Source organism: Nesoenas mayeri, assembly GCF_963082525.1.
Source record: "Nesoenas mayeri genome assembly, chromosome: 1".
In the NCBI taxonomy this organism is placed as follows: Eukaryota; Metazoa; Chordata; class Aves; order Columbiformes; family Columbidae; genus Nesoenas; species Nesoenas mayeri.
The window spans coordinates 104,282,545-104,306,270 of NC_137541.1; the positions used below are offsets into that span (position 1 = coordinate 104,282,545).

General features: G+C 40.3%; 1 protein-coding gene across 1 annotated transcript; it reads left to right on the forward strand.

Annotated features, from left to right (window-relative positions):
• The first annotated feature begins 8,915 nt into the window (after window positions 1–8,915).
• TCEANC (transcription elongation factor A N-terminal and central domain containing) lies at window positions 8,916–21,243 on the forward strand. Its single transcript, XM_080363936.1, has 2 exons — window positions 8,916–9,100; window positions 19,941–21,243. Exon 2 carries the CDS (start codon window positions 19,949–19,951, stop codon window positions 21,029–21,031), a length of 1,083 nt encoding a protein of 360 aa, XP_080220062.1. The 5' UTR covers window positions 8,916–9,100; window positions 19,941–19,948; the 3' UTR covers window positions 21,032–21,243.
• Window positions 21,244–23,726: the final 2,483 nt, after the last annotated feature.

A 23,726-nucleotide genomic window follows, 5' to 3' on the forward strand; every position in this document is an offset into this window, starting at 1 on the left:
TGATTTCAACATATTTAGACATTCAATCTCTTTGACTGTCTCCCTTCCAAACCCCATCTCTTCAGGAAGTGCACGTTATAGAACTGTTGAGAGAACATGTATCGTTAATTATTTATTCAGGGTATATTTAGTCTTCAGTGATTCAGTAAAGCATGACTGACAATGGTTTAGAAGGTTTGTTGTTGTGGTCGTGGTTTTTTTTTTTTTTAATAGCTTCATACTCTGTCTAAAAATCTCTAAATTTCTTAACATTTCTGTAATGCATTATACCATTATGCAAAATACTGTTAGTACTCTACACACACAATAGCAAAGCTGGCAACTCCTCCAGGCACTTAAAATCTTTTTCCAGAGCTGATTGCCTACTCCAGTGCATCCTGCTGGCTGGACAGGGAACATCAGTGCTTAACTTCGATGACCAAAATCTGATGGCTGAACTGGACACCTCTGGGGTTCAGCCAGTAAATCTGACTTAGGTGGGTAAAGCAGACAATTAGAATCTGGCCCTTGATTTCACACCAATAGCAGTTTAACATTAAATCTCCACATTTTGATTCACTGCTGTTTATTATAGATATTATAATCTCTGTGTTTTGACTAACTGCAGGATTATACTTTTCTTGCTATAGTTGATAGCTTAACACTTTATATTTTTGTGTACTGCATTAGGAGTTGTCTCCCACCTGAAAACATGGCTCAATTTACAATTATATAATAGCATTGAAAAAACAGAAGTCACAAACATGATAAAACAATACAGAATAAATATAAAAAACTTTGAGAAATACATGCCATAAAGTAATCAGAAGCAATATATTTTAAAAATATCCCAAAAAACTATTCTTCCATCAAGCACTAATTTTATTCTAAACTAAGTAATATTCACAATAGATTTAAAAAGCACTAGAGTGGATACTCTACTCAAGAAAGCTACACATTCACTTATGGTGAATTACTCATGAACATCACCTTCCTGCCCAGGATGTTAACATAGGGCAGTCCTAATTTTCTTTGTCATCTTTGAAACTGCCAGAATGTTAAAGAAGTCACCTTTCCTAGAGGTAAGGGGGCACTTGTAGAATGACTTAGCTCTGTGTGCTGCGAAAAATGTGAAAGTGTGAACAGCAAGGTGATAAAGTTTGCCTTCATGGTTCAAGACAGTCAAACCAAAAGCTGACTGCAAAGAATCTTGTGATACTGAGTGACTGTGCAAGAAAATGGGATGGGAAAATCAATTGTGGGTGACTGCGAAGTAATAGACTAGGAATAAATAATCTTCTTTGTATCTACATAGACACTGGATCCAAATTAGCTACTGTCTCTAAGGAAAATGATCTGAGAATGACTGCATTTTCCTTTTAAATGTTCACTTGTACTGAAAAAGACAAAAAAGCAAATCAAGCATGTAAGTCCGCCCAGCTCTCATATATTTTTCCCGTATTTCCTATACTGACATCGCTGTCCACCATGTCCTGCAGTGGAGGAACACAGGACCACTTTGTAGTTATTTGCTGGTTCTTTCAGGAGAAGAGTCAATGGACTTATCAGTGGTCACGACAGTTTGGGGCCTCTCTTCTTTAACATCTATTTCAAGAACACCGTGTGTGTGTCAACAACCTCAGGGCTCACACAACAAATTAATATTTGACTAACCAACATCAGAAGGGTTAGCTGTGGATGTATAGCAGAAAGGAGAGGCAGAGAGATATAACTCTCAATTTCTCTCAGGTTAAATACTCTGTGCAGTATTTAACTGGGCAAGTTACTTAGATAGCTTTGTAACACTCAACTCACTCCAGCAGATTTTCTTCATAGATCCTACTGGTAATTCAATTTTGAGTCTTTCTGGTGGTGTGATATGTCCACCATGTATTGATATACCTGTAATGGAAAAGCCAGGAAATACACAGGAATATCTCTTGTTAACACTACCCAGTTCACTTTATGTGCATCATCCTTATTCTCTAAGTCCAGTACCTTCCAGAGTTACAGAAAATGCACAGGGATCTCAGGACTGCCTTGTACCCACCGGCCCTCAAACAGGAGGCAGCTCATCTGAGGTATCCTTGATTTTAATCACTAAGAGAAATGCACAGAAGAGATGACTACGACAACTACAGCCATCTGCATCCAGTAAGCCAATTACAGAATGTCCTGAGTTGAAAGGGACCCACAAGTATCACGGAGTCCAACTCCTGTCCCTACATATGACAACCCCACAGTTCACACCATGTGTCTGAGGGTGTTGTCCAGTCTCTTCTTGAACACTGCCAGGCTTGGGGCCGTGACACCTCCCTGGGGAGCCTGTTCCAGTGCTCCACCACCCTCTGGGGGAAGAACCTTTTCCTCATGTCCAAACTAAACCTCCCCTGGCACATCTTCCGGCCGTTCCCTCAGGTTCTGTCATTGGTCACTAAAGAGAAGAGTTCAGTGCTTGCCCCTCCTCCTCCCCTTGTGAGGAAGATGTAGACCGCAATGAGGTGTTCCCTCAGCCTCCTCTTCTCCAAGACACAGCATAGGAGAGTGCACGAAGACAGGCAGACATTCCCCTTGCTGTCACAGACTGGCTGGTGGGTGGCAGTCATACGAGCATCCCCCCACGTGCCCAAGAACAAACTGGAATGAGTTTAACCCACACTGGCTGAGGCACATGGAAATAACCAGCATGAGCAGCCACAATGGGAGAGGTGAGCAGTGTTGCTGCCAAGTTCATTCACCACCCCGTTCTGAAGCTTTTATCTGGTCACACATAAGCAGCAGCAGTTCAAAGCTAGCCTAAGAAAATCCAGAGCCTGATCCATCTCCCTCTCAAAACTGCATCAGAGCCTAAAAACCATGAGTGACACTTGAAATGAATTGCCAGCTAAGGCAATTAATTCCTTGTGTGAATGAACACATCTCAAATGCTGTGAAGGGAGGTACTCTCACAAAATTAAATCTGTCAGAGTCCCAAAGTATGGCCTAGTTCTTGGACTTTCACAACATATGGGCATGAGATTTGTGTAGAATTTGTGTATATTCTCTTCCATATATTAAGGATGGAGGAAGAGGTGATTGTCTATAACAGCTTGGTCCCCACTACATTTCATTATAATGATTCACTTAACAGTGCTCTCATTAGGTCATTTTTTGCTTGCTAGCAGAATGGTAGGGAGCCTTTCCATGAACTGAATCATATGCCTAGATCATAGGCAGATTTTGGTTTGTTTGTTTGTTTTTCTGGGAACTCTAAACCTAATATAAATTCAATACTTATTGACAAAATAGCCTTCAAACTGAAGAAATCTTATACTGAAAAAATCTCTCCAGAAAGAACTACAGCACTGGATCACAAAATGAACACCATAGTGAGGACCTCTCTACCTGGAAGCCTTTTTGCATTTCTTTCAAAATTTGCTAATCTGAGCACCTCTATGAAGAGAGCACAAATCTTGTTATGGTATCCTGCCACTGAAGCAAACTGGCCACTACAGAACAAAACGGTGGAGGAAGTCGACATTGGGCAACCCAAGAACAGGAAAGGTAACTCAGGGTAAGAGTCACTAACTGGAGCATGGGATAAATATGAAAGTTGACCTTGAATGCAGATATACAGGGAGATATATCTTCTTCTGTCTGGTTCTTACTGCTCCCTGACCATATTTATGTTTCCCCTTACTATGAGATTTGGTATCTCAATCAGTCAATTCAACCATTAAATAAAGAAACCAATTTGGAAGTATTGCGTATTTCTTGCTTTTTCTGCTATCCCATCTGCCTTCCAACACAACATGGAAATGATTTTGAGGGCTTTATGCTAGGGTAGATATAACTGTGTACTTCCACACAAATTGCATGCTAAGTTTCAAGTCTTCCTTTTGATGTACATTCCCTTGTCAGGAGAGAGATGCCTCATCTGGCTAGTGTCTGTTGGGTTTGGGAGACAGATTCAACTGCAAAGACGTGAAATCTCTTGCCAGTGACAGATCGAGCCATGAGCATATTGGCCACTCAGGTCTCCCAGATGAATTCAAACAGTGGGAAAGAATTCTTCAAAGTCACTGCAGGATATATTCCTAGTAGCCTCCCACATCTCCAACTTCAGCAGTTTGCTGTTCGCAGTACCTGCCTCTTGTTGCTGCTGCTCTGCTGCTCCAGTAATGTACTTTCCTGAACACTAGGTCATGTGGCATCATTCTCCTTAGTCAGTCAGTGCCATGATTAATCATTCTTGGCTTCTAAATTTTCAGGGATAATGTGATCTAACTCTTTCCAGGCAGGAAACACCATCATAAAAATCGTGCTTTAAAGTCAGTGCCAGAAAATGTCCATAATTCTGAATAAATCCATTTTATTTAGCCACACTAATAAAGAGCGTCTGAACACTTGCCACCTTTTGTCTTTACAGTCATTATCACAGAGATTTAATACAAAACTATCTTGTGGCCAACTCAGTGCTTTACAGACCTATAAAGAAAAGCTGTGTGAGGTATAAACCAAAAAAGATGACGGTTCTCTATAGGACTGATGTTACTTTTAATAAAGATACTGGTAGTTCTGCCTTTCTTTGATTATCAGGCAGGAGGCAAGAGCAATTTTTAATCATTTATCACAACTTTGGCATTCAAGCTTTCTACTGAAATGGAGACAAATTCTGTTCTCAGACACATTTGTGTAGATCTATTATTCATCTGTTTTCACTATGGACAGTTTGATTTACGCTGGTCTCACCAAGAGCTGACAATGACTTTGCCTCCCTGTCTAGGAGCATTTCTAGCAACTGACCAGTTACCAGTTCCCTTTCAGGTTTTCAGGGAGGATCCAATTTCCTTGATTCCACTCTGAAAGGAACAGCTGCTGCCATTACCCGTGCACAAGGTTTCAGAGAGTTCAAACCACCGCTCCAGGGATTTGAGAGGAAATGCCTGTCAATTCTTCCTGCCACAAACATTTTGCCTGAGCTGTTCTGAAGAGGCAGTTGTTACAATTTCAAGAATGGACAATAAAAGGGAAAGACCAAAAGTTATCCTTTGAAAAACAAATTGAAGAAGGAAGACTTTAAGGGAATTCACATACATCTTGTTTGAAATAACTCCATTGCAAATATTTTGTGAATGGGAGTACATCTCTGCAGTATTTCATTACTAGTGTGTTATCAATATAAGTAATTGTGGAAACAGCAGTTCCAGCTAAAGGGCCTTGGACAGATTATACAGAAGTATGGTTTTCATGAGTGTAAGAAGCGATAGCCCAGGCCAGTGAGAATGATCTCTCGGATCAGAAAACTGCCCCCAAATGTATGATGTGGGAATGTCCTTGGGCCTGGTCTGTGAATGAGTGGGAATGTAACTGAAACAAAGATAACATCAGTGTGGTGTGTTTTTAATAACAATTATTGGAAAAACATCTTATTTAACATCTTAGTCCAGGTCCATATCTGTAAATCCTATAAATTGTCACTGACTAATAAAGAAGGCCTCAGTCTGGCTCAGCTCCCTGCTCCGCCCGGCTCTGCACTCCTTCCTGAACAAGATCTCTGTCTGTGTGTGAACCTTTGTTTGTGTCCCGGTATGTGTTGTTTCTAATTGACGCAGTAATCTTCAAAGCTCATTAAATAAAGCTTTAAATTTCATTAAAACAAACTGCATTATCACTGGGCTACTTTCAGTGACTGCGATCTCTTTCATAAATGAGTACTTATTAATAAGCAAAGTAATACTAGTGGCAATTTTGCTGGGTGTTTCCTGCTCAGTGGCAAGCCAGAACAGTACATGTGTGTTCTTATGCTAACATTTGTCTTTTATGGAGATCATATGCAGAAAATGCAAAACTACAGCTTATTTAAACTCAGAAATGTTAAATTTTTACAGTGTGTCCAAAATGGTGTCCCACTACATGATAAAGTAGTATGCTACACAATAAAATAGCAGCCTGTTATGACATTATGATATTACATAATTTTAAAAATAAAATTAAAATATAAGAAATAATTTTATAGAATAAATAACATACAACCATCTTGCTATGATTATGTTTTTCTTTAAAACCTTCTTTTAAACCTTTTTTTTTTTTAATCTTTTTTAGGGAAGCTTACTTGATACTACTCTGCTCAAGAAACTTAGGATGGATATTGTTTGAACAACGTTTTTCCAACTAGTTCTATGGATATTTAACACTTGATCAGCTGGCAGAATATCCCCCTTCACTGAGCAGAAGTCTACGTTTTTAGAAAAGCAGATACTTGTCATGGCCAATGCTGAAGTCTCAAGGAAGTTGTCACTTTTATAGCAGCACTGATTTTATTCTGGAAAACCAAGCAAACACAACTCTACATATATATATATATATATATATATATACATATAAAAACCACAACTCTACATATATATATAATTACACACATATGCACATATGTATGAATATAATGGGTATATAATTGTATCACAGATTTCTTTTGTTTTACTTCAGGGATAATTTAGAAAGCGTTATTATCTGTGATATAAAAGAGAAACTGGAATAACGATCCCTTATTCGTTAGATCAAAGATGATTCAATGGAGATACCTGAGCAGTCATTTGAGTGAGAAACCTGTCTCCAGGAAGGGCACTCTCAGTTCTGATCCCCACTGATCATGAGGAGCAAGTCATTCTCCTTCTTGTGCCTTCCTGCTGAGGGAACTCAGTGCCTCTGCAGCAGGCAAGGCACTTTCAGCTGGGGACATAAGGAATCTTATATGGACCATGCTCACAATTGTATAGATAGAGAACAGTTATAGAAAACAAACATTGTAAAGCCTTCTCCTGGGAACCCCAAACTGAGATTAAACTACCAGGTCTTGAACATGATGCTGCTGACTTCAAGGCATGCATATGCTGAAAAAAATACTTAAAAATATGTAAGATGGGCCATTCAATGACATGCCACATTTGGATCTGGAAGACTTGGGTGACGATCCTGTTCTGCTACTATTTTATTGTGCCAATTCTGGAAAGCCATGTCATCTGCTTGAAATTCTTCATCGCTTGTTTCAAAAACTATGGACACTTTGGGATAGCTTTTATCCCATGCCTTGTTGCTGTGTGAGCCACAAAGATGAGGCAAAAAGGAAGCCTGACCTCAGCTATGGCCTCCAGCTAGCCAGGGCTAATCATTGCACGATACTTCACCAATGAATTTGTGAGTTTGGCATAAATTCATTGCAAGTTAAGTATTAAACAGAATTAGCAATCATTTAGGATTCCTCATTTATCAGTGTATAATGCAACTACTGCAGCACTAGCAAGTAAAAGTTCAATACCACTCAATAATGAACACTGATCACTGGTTCGTTACAACAATTTAATAAATTGCTTACGTGTTTTTTTTGTTTTTTTTTTTTTACTTCCTATACAACAATTCAAGGCCTTTTTTTTTTTTTTTTTTGCAATCAGTACTGGTGATGTTCATTATGTGAAAATAGGGAAAGAGAGGTGCGTTTGACATAAATGATATTCATGCCGAAACATTTGGCAAGTTCAGGTAGGTAAGTTCAGTTTACTGTCAGCAGAGGGCAATATAGGCCTCATTAGTGAAAAAAAAACCCTAAAAACATATATTAACACTGACTTTTTACTGTAATTGGGAAGAAACCCCAGCATACACCTGTACATTTGCTGTAGAGTTGAAGCTCTAGAAGTATTCATCTTTTGCAAAATCATTTTGAATGTCCTATGTAAAACATATATGAAAGAGGACAGCAAAAATAAAGGCAATGACAAACACCGTAACACCTTTGCTTTCACTAAAATACTTCACTTTAGTGAAGTATTCACTAAAATACTACTTTAGTGAAAAAATATTTCACTAAAATAGGTGTTTACTGCAGAAATTTCATATGTACAGCACACTTCATTATGTCCAAAAAGCTGCTACCCCATGAAGTAAGTTTTACAGTATTTATTTTCTTTAAGCCTGTCTGTACCAATAGCTCCATTTGTTATCCAAAAGACTAGTCAGTTATACTAAAAGTAATGCAGTACAATGTCGAAAATGAGAAGTTTTAAAACGTTTCTTCTCTTCTCCATCAGCTTTAGGTATGATATTCATTCACAGCACTTGGTGTGTCACTCCCTTTCCCATTTTGCTTGAGAAGGACGTGACTCATGGTTAACGCTTACCCTCATTACCAAGGTTAAAGTTTAAACTCACATGAATACCATGTACTTTTTCGTTTGTCTCAGGGCTGAGAGGAGATAAAGGCCTTTTCCAGCACTCCACTCCCAAGGCCTGCGTCCAGTTCCTGCCCCACCAGCCCAGCAGGTCTCCCACTGCCACGCAGCCGGGCACTGCAGGGAAAGGCCATGATGGGCACAGCAGCCCCAGGGCAGCACCCTGGTGCCCTCTTCACCTCACGGCCATGTCAAATGCTAGAAGGGAGCAATACCCAAAGCATGGCAGCAGCCTCAGGGGGAAGCTGTGCCATCACACCTGAGGCTGCTTAGGAAAGCAAGTTATTCCCGTGACTCTTGGTCTCATAGAATCATTTTGGTTGCAAGAGACCCTTAAGATCATTGAGTCCAACCATAACTAAAATCTAGCATAAACCATGCCCCTAAGAGGCGCATCTGTGTGTCTTTTAAATCCCTCCAGAGATGGTGACTCCACCACTTCCCTGCGCAGCCCGTTCCAGCGCTTCACAACCCTTTCCGTGAAGAAATTTTTCTTAATACCCAATCTGAATCTCCCCTGGCGCAACTTGAAGCCGTTTCCCTTTGTCCTCTTCGCGGAGCTCTTCCAGCCCTACAGTGTCCCTGGGGCACAGCGCTGGAGCTCACACTGAACACGCTCCCCCTTGCCCGCCCCTCCCGGCACCCCCATGGGCGTCTGACAACGGGACGTGCCTTCCCAGCCCGGGCGCGGCGCCCGCTCCGGACCTTCCGCCCACTGCAGGAGCCAGCGGGGTTGCCTGCGCTCCGAAGCGACTGACTGCCCGCCTCGGGCCTGGCTCCTGCACCTCCGCCGGCGCTGGGATCGGAGGGAGCCGCCGGGCCGGGGCCAGCGCGCAGCCGCTCGCCCCCGCTGGCTGGAGGTGGCGCGGAGCGGGTAGCGCGACGGAGGCGCCATGTTGAGGCCGGCTGCGGAGGTAACGGCGCTGTGGCCGCTGCCGGGGCACGGGGGCGGTGGCGGCAGTAGCGCTGTGTGTTCCCGCAGGGGCAGCGGGCAGGAGGCGCGCAGCTCCCCCCACCTCGGCGCTGCCCGTCAGGTGGTGCCGGGGAGACGCTTCCCTGTGCCCTGGCGCTGCGCTGCGGTGCGGTCCGGAGGGGCGGCGGGAGCCCGCGGCGCGGGGGTTCTCAGAGCGCCGTGAAATGGCCCCCGGGAAAATGACACCACCCCCCACCCCTGCCAGGAGAGCCAAACCGCTTCTCCCTGGGTCCGGCTTGTCCGTTAAGCACGGTGCTAGGCCCGGCTTAGGCCTCGGGAGCCAGCGGGGAGCTGGAGCAGCGGTAGCAGCAGAAGGTCGGTCAGTGTTGGCTTCGCCTTCTGCCGTGCAGGAGTCCGAGGGGGGGGTGACATTTTGCCCCTAAGCAATGCAGTAGTGAGTCAAACTTAGGCTAGATGAGTCCCAGGGCGTGCAGAAGAAATAGACATAAGGAAGTGTTAATGAAGGATTCGGAGAAAAAACACGGAGCCAGCTGGCCCTTGGCATTACCAAGTGGCATTTTGGGGCACAGTTGCTGCGTGACGCTGGCCTACCCGTTTTTTATGGGAGTGATTGTTTGCAGGCCGATCTCCACCTGGTTTCTTGGGCTGGTATCCCAACACGGAGGTTACAGTGGTGTTGGTCAGCCGCTGGTGTCCTGAGGCTGAGTCCAAACATCTTCCAGACGAGCTGTCACCTGTGGCCAGGTTCCACATGGGGCAAACCTCAGCTGCTTTCAAACACAAACAGCTGGGCTGCTTCTCCCAGCCATTGTAATTACCCTACTGATTTATATCGTAAGTGACTATAATTCCCACGCACAGAAGAGGCTGACCTTGAATATTGCAGGATGGATATCTGTAATGGTAGAATTATGAGAACTTTTAGATTATTTATTTCACTGGTCTCCATGCAGCATTGGTGCCTTGAGATATGTCAAATGCTGGCGTAAATATAGAAAGGAATTAAGAGAGTTTACAGAAAGGAATTAAGAGAGTTCACGCTTTTCAATGTAGTATAGTTTTTAATAGATATGTAAAACCCAATTTCATTGCAAGTACATTTCATATCTTATTTTAACCATTACATCAAGTGTCTTGATTGAGACTCAAATGTTTAGATGTTGTGTACTTCACATTTAAGTATTCACATTTCAGCAGAATGAATTTTAGCAGACACTAATAATGTCTTTGATGGTATCATATGCTTCCTCTGCAGAGGGATCAGGGACATATGTGGCCTTCTGCATAGAAAGGATTTATTTTTAAAAGGAAAAAAGTTATATCATTTTTCAGTGGAAAACCTGCAAAGGAATGATAAAGCAACATCTAACGTATGTCCCCGGCAGTGGAATGACAAACAGAAATAGTATTGACCCCAGGCTTAAGTAGAAACTGAATGTTAAAGCAATAAAGAGTCTGTGTTCATCTGAAAAATGATCAGAAATTCACAAAAGTTCATAAAACATGTTTTTATTGCTTATATGTTCCATTTTTATATTAATTTGTCAGCACAATTTGCCATAAAAAGGCATTGCAACTAAACGTTTACTTCTGCATGTGGTGTGCTAGAATGTAAGTCTTGGTTTGCTCTATATGAATAAGAATCTTTAAAGCTATTTTGTCAAGGAAATGTATTCAAGAGAAAGAATTGCTTGTTCATCTCCAAAATGATTCATATTTTGTTTCTAAAGTAGGAAGTGAATCCAAATGTACTTTGGATAGATAGAAGTACATTTTTACATGTTCATTCAGGCTCCTATTTGCAAGGCAGTCTGTTTTGTTGGACTTCTGTGCCGATGCAGAAGCTTACTGAAAGAAGGGTATGACATCCACCTTAGGAAAACTTTGTTTAGACTGAGGCTGTCCAGGTGTCAAATCAGTACATCTGCAAGAGGATATAAACAGTATTTATAGAGACTGAAAAATAAGTGGACGTGCAAGAATGTCAGATGAGATCTGTCACCTAAAAGCAAATTTTAAACTTGCAGCTCACATCAAGTTTTCCACTTCAGTAGGTTTAAAAAAAACTCCCCCAATTAATTCTACCTAGGTAAGTAAATGAGAAACACAAAAAGAAGTTAGAAAATAGTGGAGGAAAGCTCTTATACCACACAGGAATATGAGAGGTAACATTATTATAGGTGAACAGGGAAAGTATTGTCAGTCTTTTACAGTTACGATAGAATGCTCAAAATTCTGATGGCTGCAGTGACCAGTGTTTGAAGAAATGTTGTACATGATAGTGTAACATTTCTTTTTCAAAAGAGTAAACTCCTAATTGCTATGTCTCTGGTGGAAAGATGGGAACACTAGAGGTTAACAGCCTTTACAGAAATGCAGAACAGCTTCCAGTTTTTTACTTCTAAAAGCATTATAGTGTATAAGCCAATCTCAGTGTATTGGGGATTTTGAATTATGATTTTCCAGTGTTTGGAGGACAAGGTTGTGAATGCTTCTTGTGCACAGACATTGAGTAGTGGGAGCAGTCCAGATGTTTGATACAGTCCCAGTGGTGTTGAGAGAGAGAGAGGGTGCTTCATGAACTGGAACTGTTAGCATTACCTGTATGAGGCAATACAGTTAATGTATGTTGAAGAAACCAGCGTCCCCTTGGAAGATATTGCAGCCTTGCTGAAATTACTTGGCTGATTTGCTGTCCTAAGTGATTCGATGTATGAATGTGGTTGTTTGCATCAATCCAGATGAACAGTTTAGTAAACTAAACTGTCTTGAATGAAAATAGCTAATAAATGATGACACAAAGCTGCTTAAATCATATTGGTATTGCCCATTATGTTTCTTGAGTGAGGAAGAATGTTTATAGCATCCCCTTCCTTCATACTGGCTTTCAAATTTAACAATAATAATACATTCTTTTTGTTACCATTGGAAAAACATTCACGTTAGGAGATGAAGCAATTATTCCACAAAGACTTAATAAAATAGTTTCACGCAATGCAATGAGCAGGGACATCTTCAACTAGATCAGGTTACTCAGAGTCCCATCCAGCCTGGCCTGGAATGTCTCCAGAGATGGGGCATCTACCACCCCTCTGGGAAACCTGGGCCAGTGTTTCACCACCCTCACTGTAAAAAATTTCTTCCTCATGTCTGGCCTGAATCTCCCCTCGTTTAGTTTAAAACCATTACCCCTTGTCCTATCACTACAAGCCCTGCTAAAAAGTCTGTCCCCATCTTTCTTATAAGCCCCTTTAAGTACTGAAAGGCTGAGGTCAAACAAAGCTAGTGGCTAAGAAGTCTGGGAAGGGCAACAGCTTTTCCTGTCTCATTAAATCTGTACATGTTTGTTTGATCTTATTAGAAAAATATGCTGACAACTCTACTTTGGGATTGATCCCTGAGGCTTGATACCTTCATTATGCAGTCTATAGATTTTTTTTAAAAGGAAATAAGAGTTCCTATAACAAAAAAAAAAAAAATGGTTTCTAAAAGAAACAACTCCAAGTCAGGATTAAAAATTTGCCTTGTAAAAGAGGCTACTGTGTGCATCCTGATATGAATGTGGTGTACTCTGCCCTCTCTACCCTGCAAGTTCCCTCTCTTGGGAAGAAAGCTGTGGGAGAATGGTTCCAGTGAGAGAAACACAGGGTAGAGACAGTATAGCTCCAGATTAGTGAAGAGTGTTGTAGTTCATGAAGTCACTGATGTAAAAGATGCAGAACAATGCTATTACACTGTCAGACTACTTTCCAGTATGCACAAACTCTTTCACCAGGTGTTGTCCTGGAAAATTTCTTGAGACGATGTTTTGTGTAACAAAGTGCAATGGTCTGTAGATGACACCAAATTGAGTGGAAGTGTTAATCTACTGGAGGGTAGGATGGCCATACAGAGGGATCTGGATCGGCTGGGCTGAGGCCAATTGTATGAGGTTTAACAAGGCCAAGTGCTGGGTCCTGCACTTGGGTCACAACAACCCCAGGCAGCGCTACAGGCTCGGTGAATAGTGGCTGGAAAGCTGCCTGGCAGAAAGGGATCTGGAGGTACTGATTGACAGGCAGCTGAACATGAGCCAGCGATGTGCTCAGGTGGCCAAAAAGGCCAACAGCATCCTGGCTTGTATCAGAAATAGTGTGGCCAGCAGGACTAGGGAACTGATCGCCCCCCTGTACTCAGTCCTGGTGAGGCTGCACCTCAAATCCTGTGTTCAGTTTTATGCCCCTCACTATAGGAAAGACACTGAGGTGCTGGGGAGAGTTCAGAGAAGGGCAACGAAGCTGGTGAGGGGCCTGGAACACAATTCTGATGAGGAGCAGCTGAGGGAACTGAGGCTGTTCAGCCTGGAGAAAAGGAGGCTGAGGGGAGACTTGATCACTCTCTACAACTACCTGACAGGAGGTTGTAGCATGGAGGGCTTGGTCTCTTCTCCCAAGTAACGAGTGATGGGATGAGAGAAAATGGCCACAAGTTGTGCCAGGGGAGGTTTGAATCCGACATTAGGAAAAAAATTCTTCATGTAAAGGGCTGTCAGGCATTGGAACAGGCTGCCCAGGGAAATGGTTGAAATACCATCCCTGGAGGTGTTTAAAAGACATATGGATGAGTTTCTTAGGGACGTGGTGTAGTGCCAGTGTTGGGTTAACGGTTGGACTCGATGATCTTGACGATCTCTTCCAACCAAAATGATTCTGTGATTCTATGTAGTATTCTTACTTAATTTTCCTTTTCTTCCTCACTGTGGTGCTGTTCTGTTGTGTCAGAAGAACAAAAGATGTCTTTAACCTCTGGCACTACAGTGATAGCATTCTGCAAGTGAAGTAGAGATTTTTGGAGAACAGTTGTGCAATAACCCTGAGCTCACATGCTCCGCTGCTTCTGCATCTTTGATCGAGAGGTGACTGTCAGTGAAGTGTCAGTGGTGATGGACATCTGGCAATAGTACTGTTGCATTATCTTGGTTATTATTGTGTTAACTTAGCTTTATTCATGTGGTTATTCTTCAAAGATGAACTTGGGTATAGTTCAGAAATTTTTAGAGGTAGGAGGCAGTTGGAATAAAAGCCCGGGAAAACGATTTCTTGGTGACATTTTTGATGTCCACTCACCCACTGTAGATAGGATGAAGGAATGTTTTGTGTTTGGAGGCTGGCTGTGAGAATTCTCTGATTTCCTTTTAGGTTCTGAGATTAAAATAGTATTTAATAATTTTCATTGTTTATATGGAATTTAAGTTTCCCAAAGTAAGAAATCTGGTCTTTCCAGGACTCTGCTATGTACTGTCTCTGCTATGGTTTTAACCACCTTTTTGGCAGAAAATGTGTTACACCATTAGGATTACTTGGCTTCTTCTGATCTTTATGTTGGCTGTGGTCTAGATTTTCTTCTGATTACATAGAGTTCCTTGGAGAAAAAAATCGTCTACATCTGAGGAAGAGGACTGGTGTTCAGCCTTCTCTACCCTTCCAAAGCATTCATCCACACTTATTTGGATGCCTTCTGAGTTTATCTTGATTAATCAGTGGGAGTTACCTGTGCTAAGGCGAAACAGGTTATGGCTGTAGCTACAGATAAGTCATGTAGCAGAGACAAGGCATTTACCCCAAGTATTTATTTTTCTGAGAAGGCATTGTTTTTCCCAGGGGCTGGCTTTGCAGTCAGCAGCATCTCAGGCTGGGTTGGTTGGTTGGTTTTCTCCTGCTTAGTCATTTTACTGTTTAAAGAAGTTCTGATTCAACTTGGTATTATTATAGGATGACCATATTTTAAACCTGAGGTAGCTTGATCTATTTTCCTTAGGAACAAAACTGACAAGGTTTTTATTGATCCACCATCATTTATTCTTGTATACACAAGTGATTCATCCTACCATGCAGTCAGTGTGAAAGCTCCTAATGATTTGGCAAGAAAGTACCTCATCAGCACAGTATTACAGAGTCTCGTTGTAAATATGAGCCAATCTCTACCTTGTAACCTTCAATAGACACTTGGTGTTCTCATGTACTGCTAAAGTTAAGTAGGATGGAAATGTGTCTGTAGTCGTAGGAAGGATAAGGATGGTTTTTTTGTACTGCACAAAATTGTGACGCTGTCATTTCTACTTTTGTTCTTGCATCTATAGAATAACAAAAAAAGCATGATTCATTTAATAAGGAAAAAAAATCCTTTTCCTGGGATTTCTTACCTCTTGGAACTAGGAGGACAGCAGAACAGTGCTGACTGAGTACGATTCAGTGAATTTTACAAATACTTGTTCAGCAACATTTGCCAAATAGCATTGAATGAGATAGCAAAGTGGTCAGATTCCAAATATAAAAAACATTGAAGCAATTTAGAGGACAATGACTGGATAAAGGATGTATCTCAGCACCTTTGGACTTAAAGGGGTTTTTTTTTGCCAGATTTGGGCAAATAGGTACCCTAAAATGTGAATTCTCCTAAAGGTCATAGGGAAATAGGGTTTTTTTAAGTGGCTGGAGTTCTTAGTATGCACGTTTCACAAGACTCCATGGGTTTGCTATGCTACAGCTCCCTCAAGTGGTAAAATAATTTCCAGTTTGGAATTGCAGCTTGGTTTCTATCAAACACTTTCTCTTCAGAAAGTTTTGAGGCTTCCCCAACTTCCTCTTTGTTCTATCTACTTTTTTCTTCTCCCCACCCCCCCTTTCAAATGTTGAACATTATGAACAACTGTTTAGAACTGTAGAGTTATCAGAGGAGAATTCCTGTGGGTTGAAGGTTTATAATGGTGATCTTTGTTCTGCAGCAGACCTATTGAACCAGTCTGGGCAGGTCATTTCACCCTGTAAGCCTCACTTCTGTTGTCTGGGAACTAGAGAGAATAGTAAATATTTGTAGATTAACTAGAATATTTTTAATTCCAACTTCTAAATTCTTGAATGTAACTCTTTATTTCAATCAATGGTTTTGTTTATCTGACATAGTGGAAAACTCAAAAATCCCTGGTCAGTGGGCAAAGATCTGGCAGTTGTCTTGAGTATCACAGACTTCCACTATTCTTTCTAAAAAGTAACAAAATAAAGCCTACTCATACCTGGAGGTTTTGCCATCATTGCACAAAATACCAAAACCCTGATTTAACAGTAGAAATAACAGAGTTCAAGGAACAGGAGTCTGAGCAAGAAAGAACTCAGGCTTGCTGTAGTTAGGTTCCTGGTGGACTTTGGCTGGAAACTGCACTCTGGTATCACCACTGCATGAGTAATTTCTTAGTTTTCCCTATATGAACATGAAGAATATGCTTTTTACAGTTGTCTGTGGAAATAGTCTTGTGCCTTGATTAGAGAAGCAGAAGAGATCCTTGACATCCAGACTTAATAAGAAATGCTGCGCAAGATTGCCAGTATTGAAGAGTTCTGCCTCATCCTTCGAAGGAAGCCAGCAATAAAATGAACCATTTCATAACATTTTATGTTCTTTATAAGTTCAGGCATTTCTGTTTAATTTCTGATCCTGTAACATAATGGTCTTAGTCAACCTTAGTGATAAATCCAGTCCTTGCTTGATTTATAGGGCAACAAATACGCAAACAACTCAGCACACTGCCTTTTAATTTGAAAGCCGAGATGAAATTTATGATTGAGTAGTTAGTGTAGTATTTTAGATGTATATATTACTTTTCGTCTTGAAGGATCTTAAAATACTTTGCAAACTACGTTCACACAACAAAGGCAGATGCCATTCCAAAAATGCATTCCCCACAGAAGCAGCAGGGTTTGCAAATTACCTGGCTGTATCACTTGTCCCTCCTCTGCCCCATTCTTAGATTTCATCATGGAAACAGTGGTGGTGCAAGAAGTCTGTTTCTGAGCTACACATGGACACGTGTAGCTAGCTTTTTAGCAGTCTCTGTCGGGTCGGTGACTTTTTCTAGACTAGAATCAAGATATACTTATCTTCAGACGAAACACTGGGTTTGTGCACAAATTTAGAAGACTTAACTCCTAAGAAAAGAAGAATACTTAACACTGACAACACACCATTCAGTTCTGCATTCTACTTTTAATTCTCCTTTTCATCAAGCAGGAGGATAATGTTAGTAGTATCAACTCTTTTTGTGTGTGAATTCACATACAGTAATCCACTGAGCATTTTTTGGTCAAAGGACTTGATAAAAAGGAACCAAAAGGAACTCTTATTTAAGCCATGAGAATCTGCATTCTGAAATAGCCTTTCTCTTTTCATTTTAATGCATCAGAATATACGGGAGCATAATTTAATAGTGTACAGCTGTAAGAAAATGGTTACTTTCTAAGATATAGAGGGATGTGTACTTAGCTTTTAAGAATTTCCAAAACCAGCAGTTGGGAGTTTGTAGACGTCAGTGTTTTGAAATTGTTTTGCAGGTGTCACTGTTTTTGAGCTGCCCTGCCTTGAGGATCAAACTGTAACACGATGCCAGAGCCGGCAAGGGAAAGGGCAACAGTGAGCACCGCAGTTACAAGTTTACTAGTCTGACTTGCTTCTCTGTTAGCAGCTGTAAAGAGAAACTTTTGGAAGAGATAGAATATGTGATCTCTTGCATAGCAAGTGAAAGGTTGAGGGTCGTGTAGGAACCAGAATGGTGTTTTGTGCTTAAGATGCACTAAGTTATGTCAGACTCACTTAAATTGCAGCAGAGTAGTTCCAAACCTTTGCTTTGCAACCCCAAATAAAACATGTTCAGCTACTTACTCGTTAGTAATTGAAGAAATCCCTAATATTAAGTTATAGTGACATATTAAAGTTCCTCAAGAGTTCTGAAAACTCTCCACCAAGTGCTTGAAAAAGGCTTTTAGATGTGCGCTTTTTTGTCAGAATCCATGCTCACATTAGCTGGTTAATTTCATTCTTTTGAAATAATAAGGGCTTGAGGAAAAAGTCTAAAATGAAAACAACAAAAACCAAAATGAAATAAAATTCACAGGTATCTCATCTGTCTGCTGTAGAAGTTAATGTTAACTAAAACACTTAAAAGTGTGCAAGTTTCCTTAAACTTTCTAACTTTGTATGGTCATTCTTAATCCATCTATCTTATTTCTGCACGTATCAATGATTCTCCGCTGTACAAGCTACAACATATACACAACAGTGACAAAACCAAACAAATCTGTGAAAAACATAGCTGTGCTGCACATTGCTGTCTACTCCAAATCAGTCTTCTAATGCCAAAACCTATATACTTGATTTTAACTAAAGGATTTGTTATGAGAAACCAAGTGGAAACTTGCAGACTTTATTAAAAACAAAACCACAAACAGCCAAACATCTCAGCATTTATTATAAGGATTTGTGAAGATATCTCAATAAACAGGGTATAGTTACAGGAATAACTGATTAAAACAAACAAACAAAACACACCAACAACCCAAAACCAACCAACCAACCAACCCACTTCCCCCCCCCAAAAAAAAACGCACACAAAACCCACAAACAGACAAAAAACCCAAACACAAAACCACCAAACCACACACAAAACAACTAAACACACAACCCTCTAAAACTGCAACCAAAAAAGTACCTTTCAATGTGAAGGTTTTCAAGCCGCTTTGATTTTTCTGTTATTCTGTATCATTGCAACTTGTACTGAGTTCATTGGTAGTCAGATGCTTGAAAACTGTGAAAAATGGAAAAAGAGGTTTAAATACAGGTTCCCAAAAGTTGAGACATGAGTCACTTTTTTTGAGGAGGGATATTTTGTATTTGCATTCTGGAAAGATGACAGCAATGATCTCCCTGGGTTTGCAGTCTTGCAATAAACTTCTGTCTCATTGCAGCTTTCAGATTAAATTAGTGCAGTGTTTACTTACAAATCTGCCTTTGGACATTATCAGGAAGCTTTTGCAGAATGTGTTCAACAGTGTGAGATCATTATGCTGTTCAAATACCTGTTATAGCAGAAGGTCCAAGACATGGGTTTTAATAGACTTCAAATTTCTGTGATAGAAAAACAAACTGATTTTCCAAAAGCAGCATTCTTCTTAAATTTGATTCATTGATACCAATACTGTAAAAACCCTACTCATATTTTTATTGTTTTTCTGTATGTGTGAGAAGGAGGAGGTATATAGCCTATACAACCTCCTTTTTATTTTTTGGAAAGCGTATCATTTTGTAAGACTGTCTAGATTTTAAACATCAGCAGGTGATCATCTGGTGCTTTTGGTGAAAAATGCTTAATTTCAGAACTCATTGCTTCTTAGCACTCCAGTGGTATTAGAGTCTACTAATGTGCAAACACTGTGAAGTCTGCCTGTGATCTCCTACAGCAGAGGGCTTGTGTAGTAACCTACCTTCTTGTATCAGTTGAGGATCTCCATGTGAACTTCTGTTGTGGTGTGCATGCGTAGAAAAACAAGTATGACAAACATCTTTATTATGCTAGCAGTGTCTTTGTTAGTGGGTTTTTTTGGCAAGACACTGTGCTTTTCCTTGAAAATGAGTGTCATACTCTGCTTTTTTCAATTGTTAATGCCACCTCAGCAGAAGTCCCTGTGGGCTCTCCTTTCTGCTGACATTTTCCTTGCATGGGTTAGACTAGCATGCCCACTTGAATTTTTCCAGGGCCCAGGCTCATCTGCATTTTGAATTTGCTCCACTAACTCTGCTGTACACCATTTCAAGAAAAAGCTGGAAAAAACAGTAAGGTACTAGATGATCTTTTGAGGTCCCTTCCAATCCCAAACATACTGTGATACTGTGATACTGTAATACAAATAAAATTGTGTAAAATAGTGTAAATTAAAAAAAAGCTTGTGAGAATGTACACAAAATTAATTAATGTCATAACTGCAATAAATATGACAACATTTTTTCGCTTTCAGGTTTAAAAATGTCTGACTGGGAAGATATTGTACGCAGAGCCCATTGTATTGAAAAACTACTGTCTGAGAACAGTTTCCAAGATGTTGAGGATCATCTTAAAGAGCTTGAAGATGTTGATATGACTATAGAATATCTTCAGGGGACCGAAGTTGCTAGGGCTGTATACAGAGTACTCAAGAGCTGCCCTTCAGTGAAGCTGAAAAAGAAAGCAAAGCAGTTACTATCAAGGTGGAAAGCACTTCATAAGAATTACTGTGTTCAGTCAATGCAAGTTAAAAAGTCAGTTTCTGTGGATGTGAAAGAGGAAGCTGAACATCTCAGTGTGGTTTCTCGAGAGCAGTCACTGTCTGAAGGAGCATGTCAGCAGGAGACATTAGATGCTACTAGTTCTAAAATTCTGGTCGCATCACAAGCTGTTAAAAATGTGGTATGTAACAATGCACAAGGCAGCGTGAGTCAGCTTTCTTCTTTTGAGGAACAACACATTGATAATGAAGATTCTGAACCTCTTGTTAACAAAGCAAGTCTGCAGCAGGATCCAGTGAGAGTTCTGAGGTGTAAATGTACGGATCTTCTTTATAAAGCTTTGACTGGTTCTGCCAAAGACAAAGAAGAAACCGATAAATGGCTAGAGCTATCTAAAGAAATCGAAGAACATATTTTTTCTCTTTATGCTAAGAACAACAAAAAGTATAAAAATTGCATCAGAAGCAAAATCTCTAACTTGAAGAACCCTAAAAGTTGCCACTTAAGACATAACCTTTTTTCAGGGACTTTGAGTCCAAAGGCTTTTGCTGAGATGACAGTGATGGAAATGGCCAGCGATGAACTGAAACAGCTCAGGGCTCTGTACACAGAATCATCTGTTCAGGAGCATCAGCTTCCACAAGTTATTAATGGCACACAGACAAACAAAATAAAGTGTCGGCGCTGTGAAAAATTTGATTGCACTGTCACCATGATTGCCAGAGGAACTCTGTTTCTTCCAGGTTGGGTACGAAACACAAATCCAGATGAACAAATGTTGACTTACGTTATTTGTAATCAATGTGGAGAACAGTGGTATCACAGCAGATGGATTTGTTTGTAATGCTATCTCTCTTTAATAAGTGGCTTAGGAACATAGATATGAGCAGGTTTCTGTTGAAACTTTGTAATTTGAATTTTTTTATTGATACTATGTAGATGCTGCCACGATAAAGTGCAAAATCAGTTTTAAAAAATTGCCAAGTTATTTTTGAAGATGAATAAATCTATGTGTTTTTAAATAATGTCAATATGTAAAGAAATAAAAGGGAAAAATGATAACCCTGTTATCTGAGAGAGGAGTGTTCATTAGTAAATCCATTAAAAATATTCCAAGTGCTGCAATTTTTTTCCCCAAGGTATCAAGTACTTGGAATTTTCATTATCTTCAGCAGGAGTTCTTTCACGGAACATAAGTTTTGTTTACAGTAAACAAGCTGTTTCCAAAACTGCTGTTCACATACTTGCGTGCATTGCAGAATGTTCAGCATGGCTTCACTCCTTAATTAAATCACTTTTTTCAAGTAAGTGTTAGATGATTAAATTGGTTTGAGAGGTAAAGTCTGCAAGGAAGAGAGGACTGAAAAACAGAGCGCAAAAGGGAGAGAAGGCAGCTAGCAAATGCAAGCAAAAATGAAATTCTGCTGTATCTTTTTATAGCTATTGGGAGAAGAATAGGTCTTGTGACAGTCTTATCAGTTTGCAGTTCAGATTTACAATGTAAGATGGTGCGTCCTGCAACTGTTAAGAAATTAATGCAGGATCAGACAATGGTTTATTTCAGAAAATTATGTAAATATGTTATCAAATTTATCTTTGTTTAATAAAGCCATGAAGTTAATAGAAGTTAATAACTTCCTGAATGGATATCCTCTCTTGAACTAGCATATTGGCCCTGAACTGAGTAAATAAATGTTTTTATATAGTGCAGGTTACCCAGAAAAAAGAAATAGAAGGAAATCTAATAGCTGAAGTTTTTATACGTATTGTATTCCACAGTCAACAGGATTCCCACTGGCTGTATACTAGAAGCATTTATTTATCAAAAAACATCACCATAGTCTTTGTTTTTTTGTTGGTTTTGTTTATTCGTTTTTTTCCTTTTTTTCTGGAAGACTTAAACTGACTTCAAAATCAGCTATCTGAATACTTTGAATGGAGTATATATCAGAAGTCAGGGAGATGTTTATTTTCTGAACTGGGAGAACCACCCAAGTCCAGGTGTCTTTCACAGCTGTATTTCGGTCTGTAGAAAATTATGTTCATACCGTGTGTCTCTGTTTTGGTTTCTTCACTGTTTTTGAGTTACTGTAACTGTTTAAATGAGAAGAAATGTGTCTTGCGTTGAGTCCTAATTTTCTGAGCACACTAATGTGTCAACTCACAGACTTAGGGAAATGCAGTGAAGAATAAGTCTGCCCTGCCTGCGAGGTCAGGTTCTTGCAGCAAAGCACTAGTACTGTCTGGAAACATGCCCTTCATAATGAGTTTCCTTGTTGGGAGTACGGGTGAGATGGTGAAATAGGTCAATAAATTACCAAAGTCACACTTTAGGCACAGAGTGTTTTGTTTCACCCTAGGGTACAAGCACAATAAAACTGCATAATTAGCATTAATGGAGATATCTTTTACAAATGCACAACAGGCGTTTTGCAGTTCAAGGCTAAAATGCACCAGCTGAACAGAGGAACCTGGTGAGTATTTGCTGGAGGCATGAAGGATGGTTCATGTGCCCACCACAGCTGGGGCTGGGCAGCTGCTCTGGGCCAAGGCACTGCCCTGCAGCTCTCCAGCCACATAGAGAAAGGAGTGAGGAGCATGGGACAAGAAAATAGCTGGTGGTGAACTAAAAGGCAGCCAGGACTGAAAACAGAAGAGAGGCTTTTATCTGTATATGGTGAAATCGGTGTAGAAGCTGATGTTAGAAAAAGGCACTTGGTATTATTCTACTGAAAAACAAGCGGAAAAAAAAAAAGAAAAATATTTTCTATTCCATGAAGTGTTAACAGTTAACTTTCAGCAGTGTGGTTTACTGTGGTATTACCTAAATTTGTATCCTGTGAAAATGTGTGTTTTAGTGGAATTGCACTGATGTAAAACAAATATTAAAGCATTAGACCTCAATGTTCGACTGTATAACTGATCAGTTAGCACTTGACCTTCCTTCCCGGTCTTTACCCATGTGCTGGAATTGATGCTTACAAGTAGTCCTGCTTGTATAAGTGGAAGTACTTCTGTGTAAAGTATTGTTTTTAGCTTTCAGGAAAACCATAGGAAAGCAAACACCTCCGTGTTACTGGTTCACAGTAAGCACAGAGTTGTGTGCTGTCATTTTGGAGGTCATGGTCCTGTTGAGGAGGGCTGTATGCCAGTGCTGTGCTGTGTCAGAGCGTTGTGTAGCAGGAGACTTTATTTTAGCTGTGAACAATGGACACTTACAAATAATGTCTGCATGCAGATGGTTTTGAAGCCATTCCAGTAATGTACAGCTCATCCAAGTTTTGTCTTGGTGAAGGGAAATGTTACCACGCTTGGATGGTGGCATCCATAGAATATATTTCAAGGATAAAGTTTGTAGCTGTAATACTGACTGCATTTGTGACATAATATGTAACATCATTTTCGTTTGAACTGCCCATCACTAAATATATAGTGCTAAGCTATACGCCCCAGCATGACTGGGATTTTCTACAGATCAATATTTACTGAGTAGCTAAGTAAACAGCAGATATCTTGAAACTTTTTAAAGTCATTGAGCA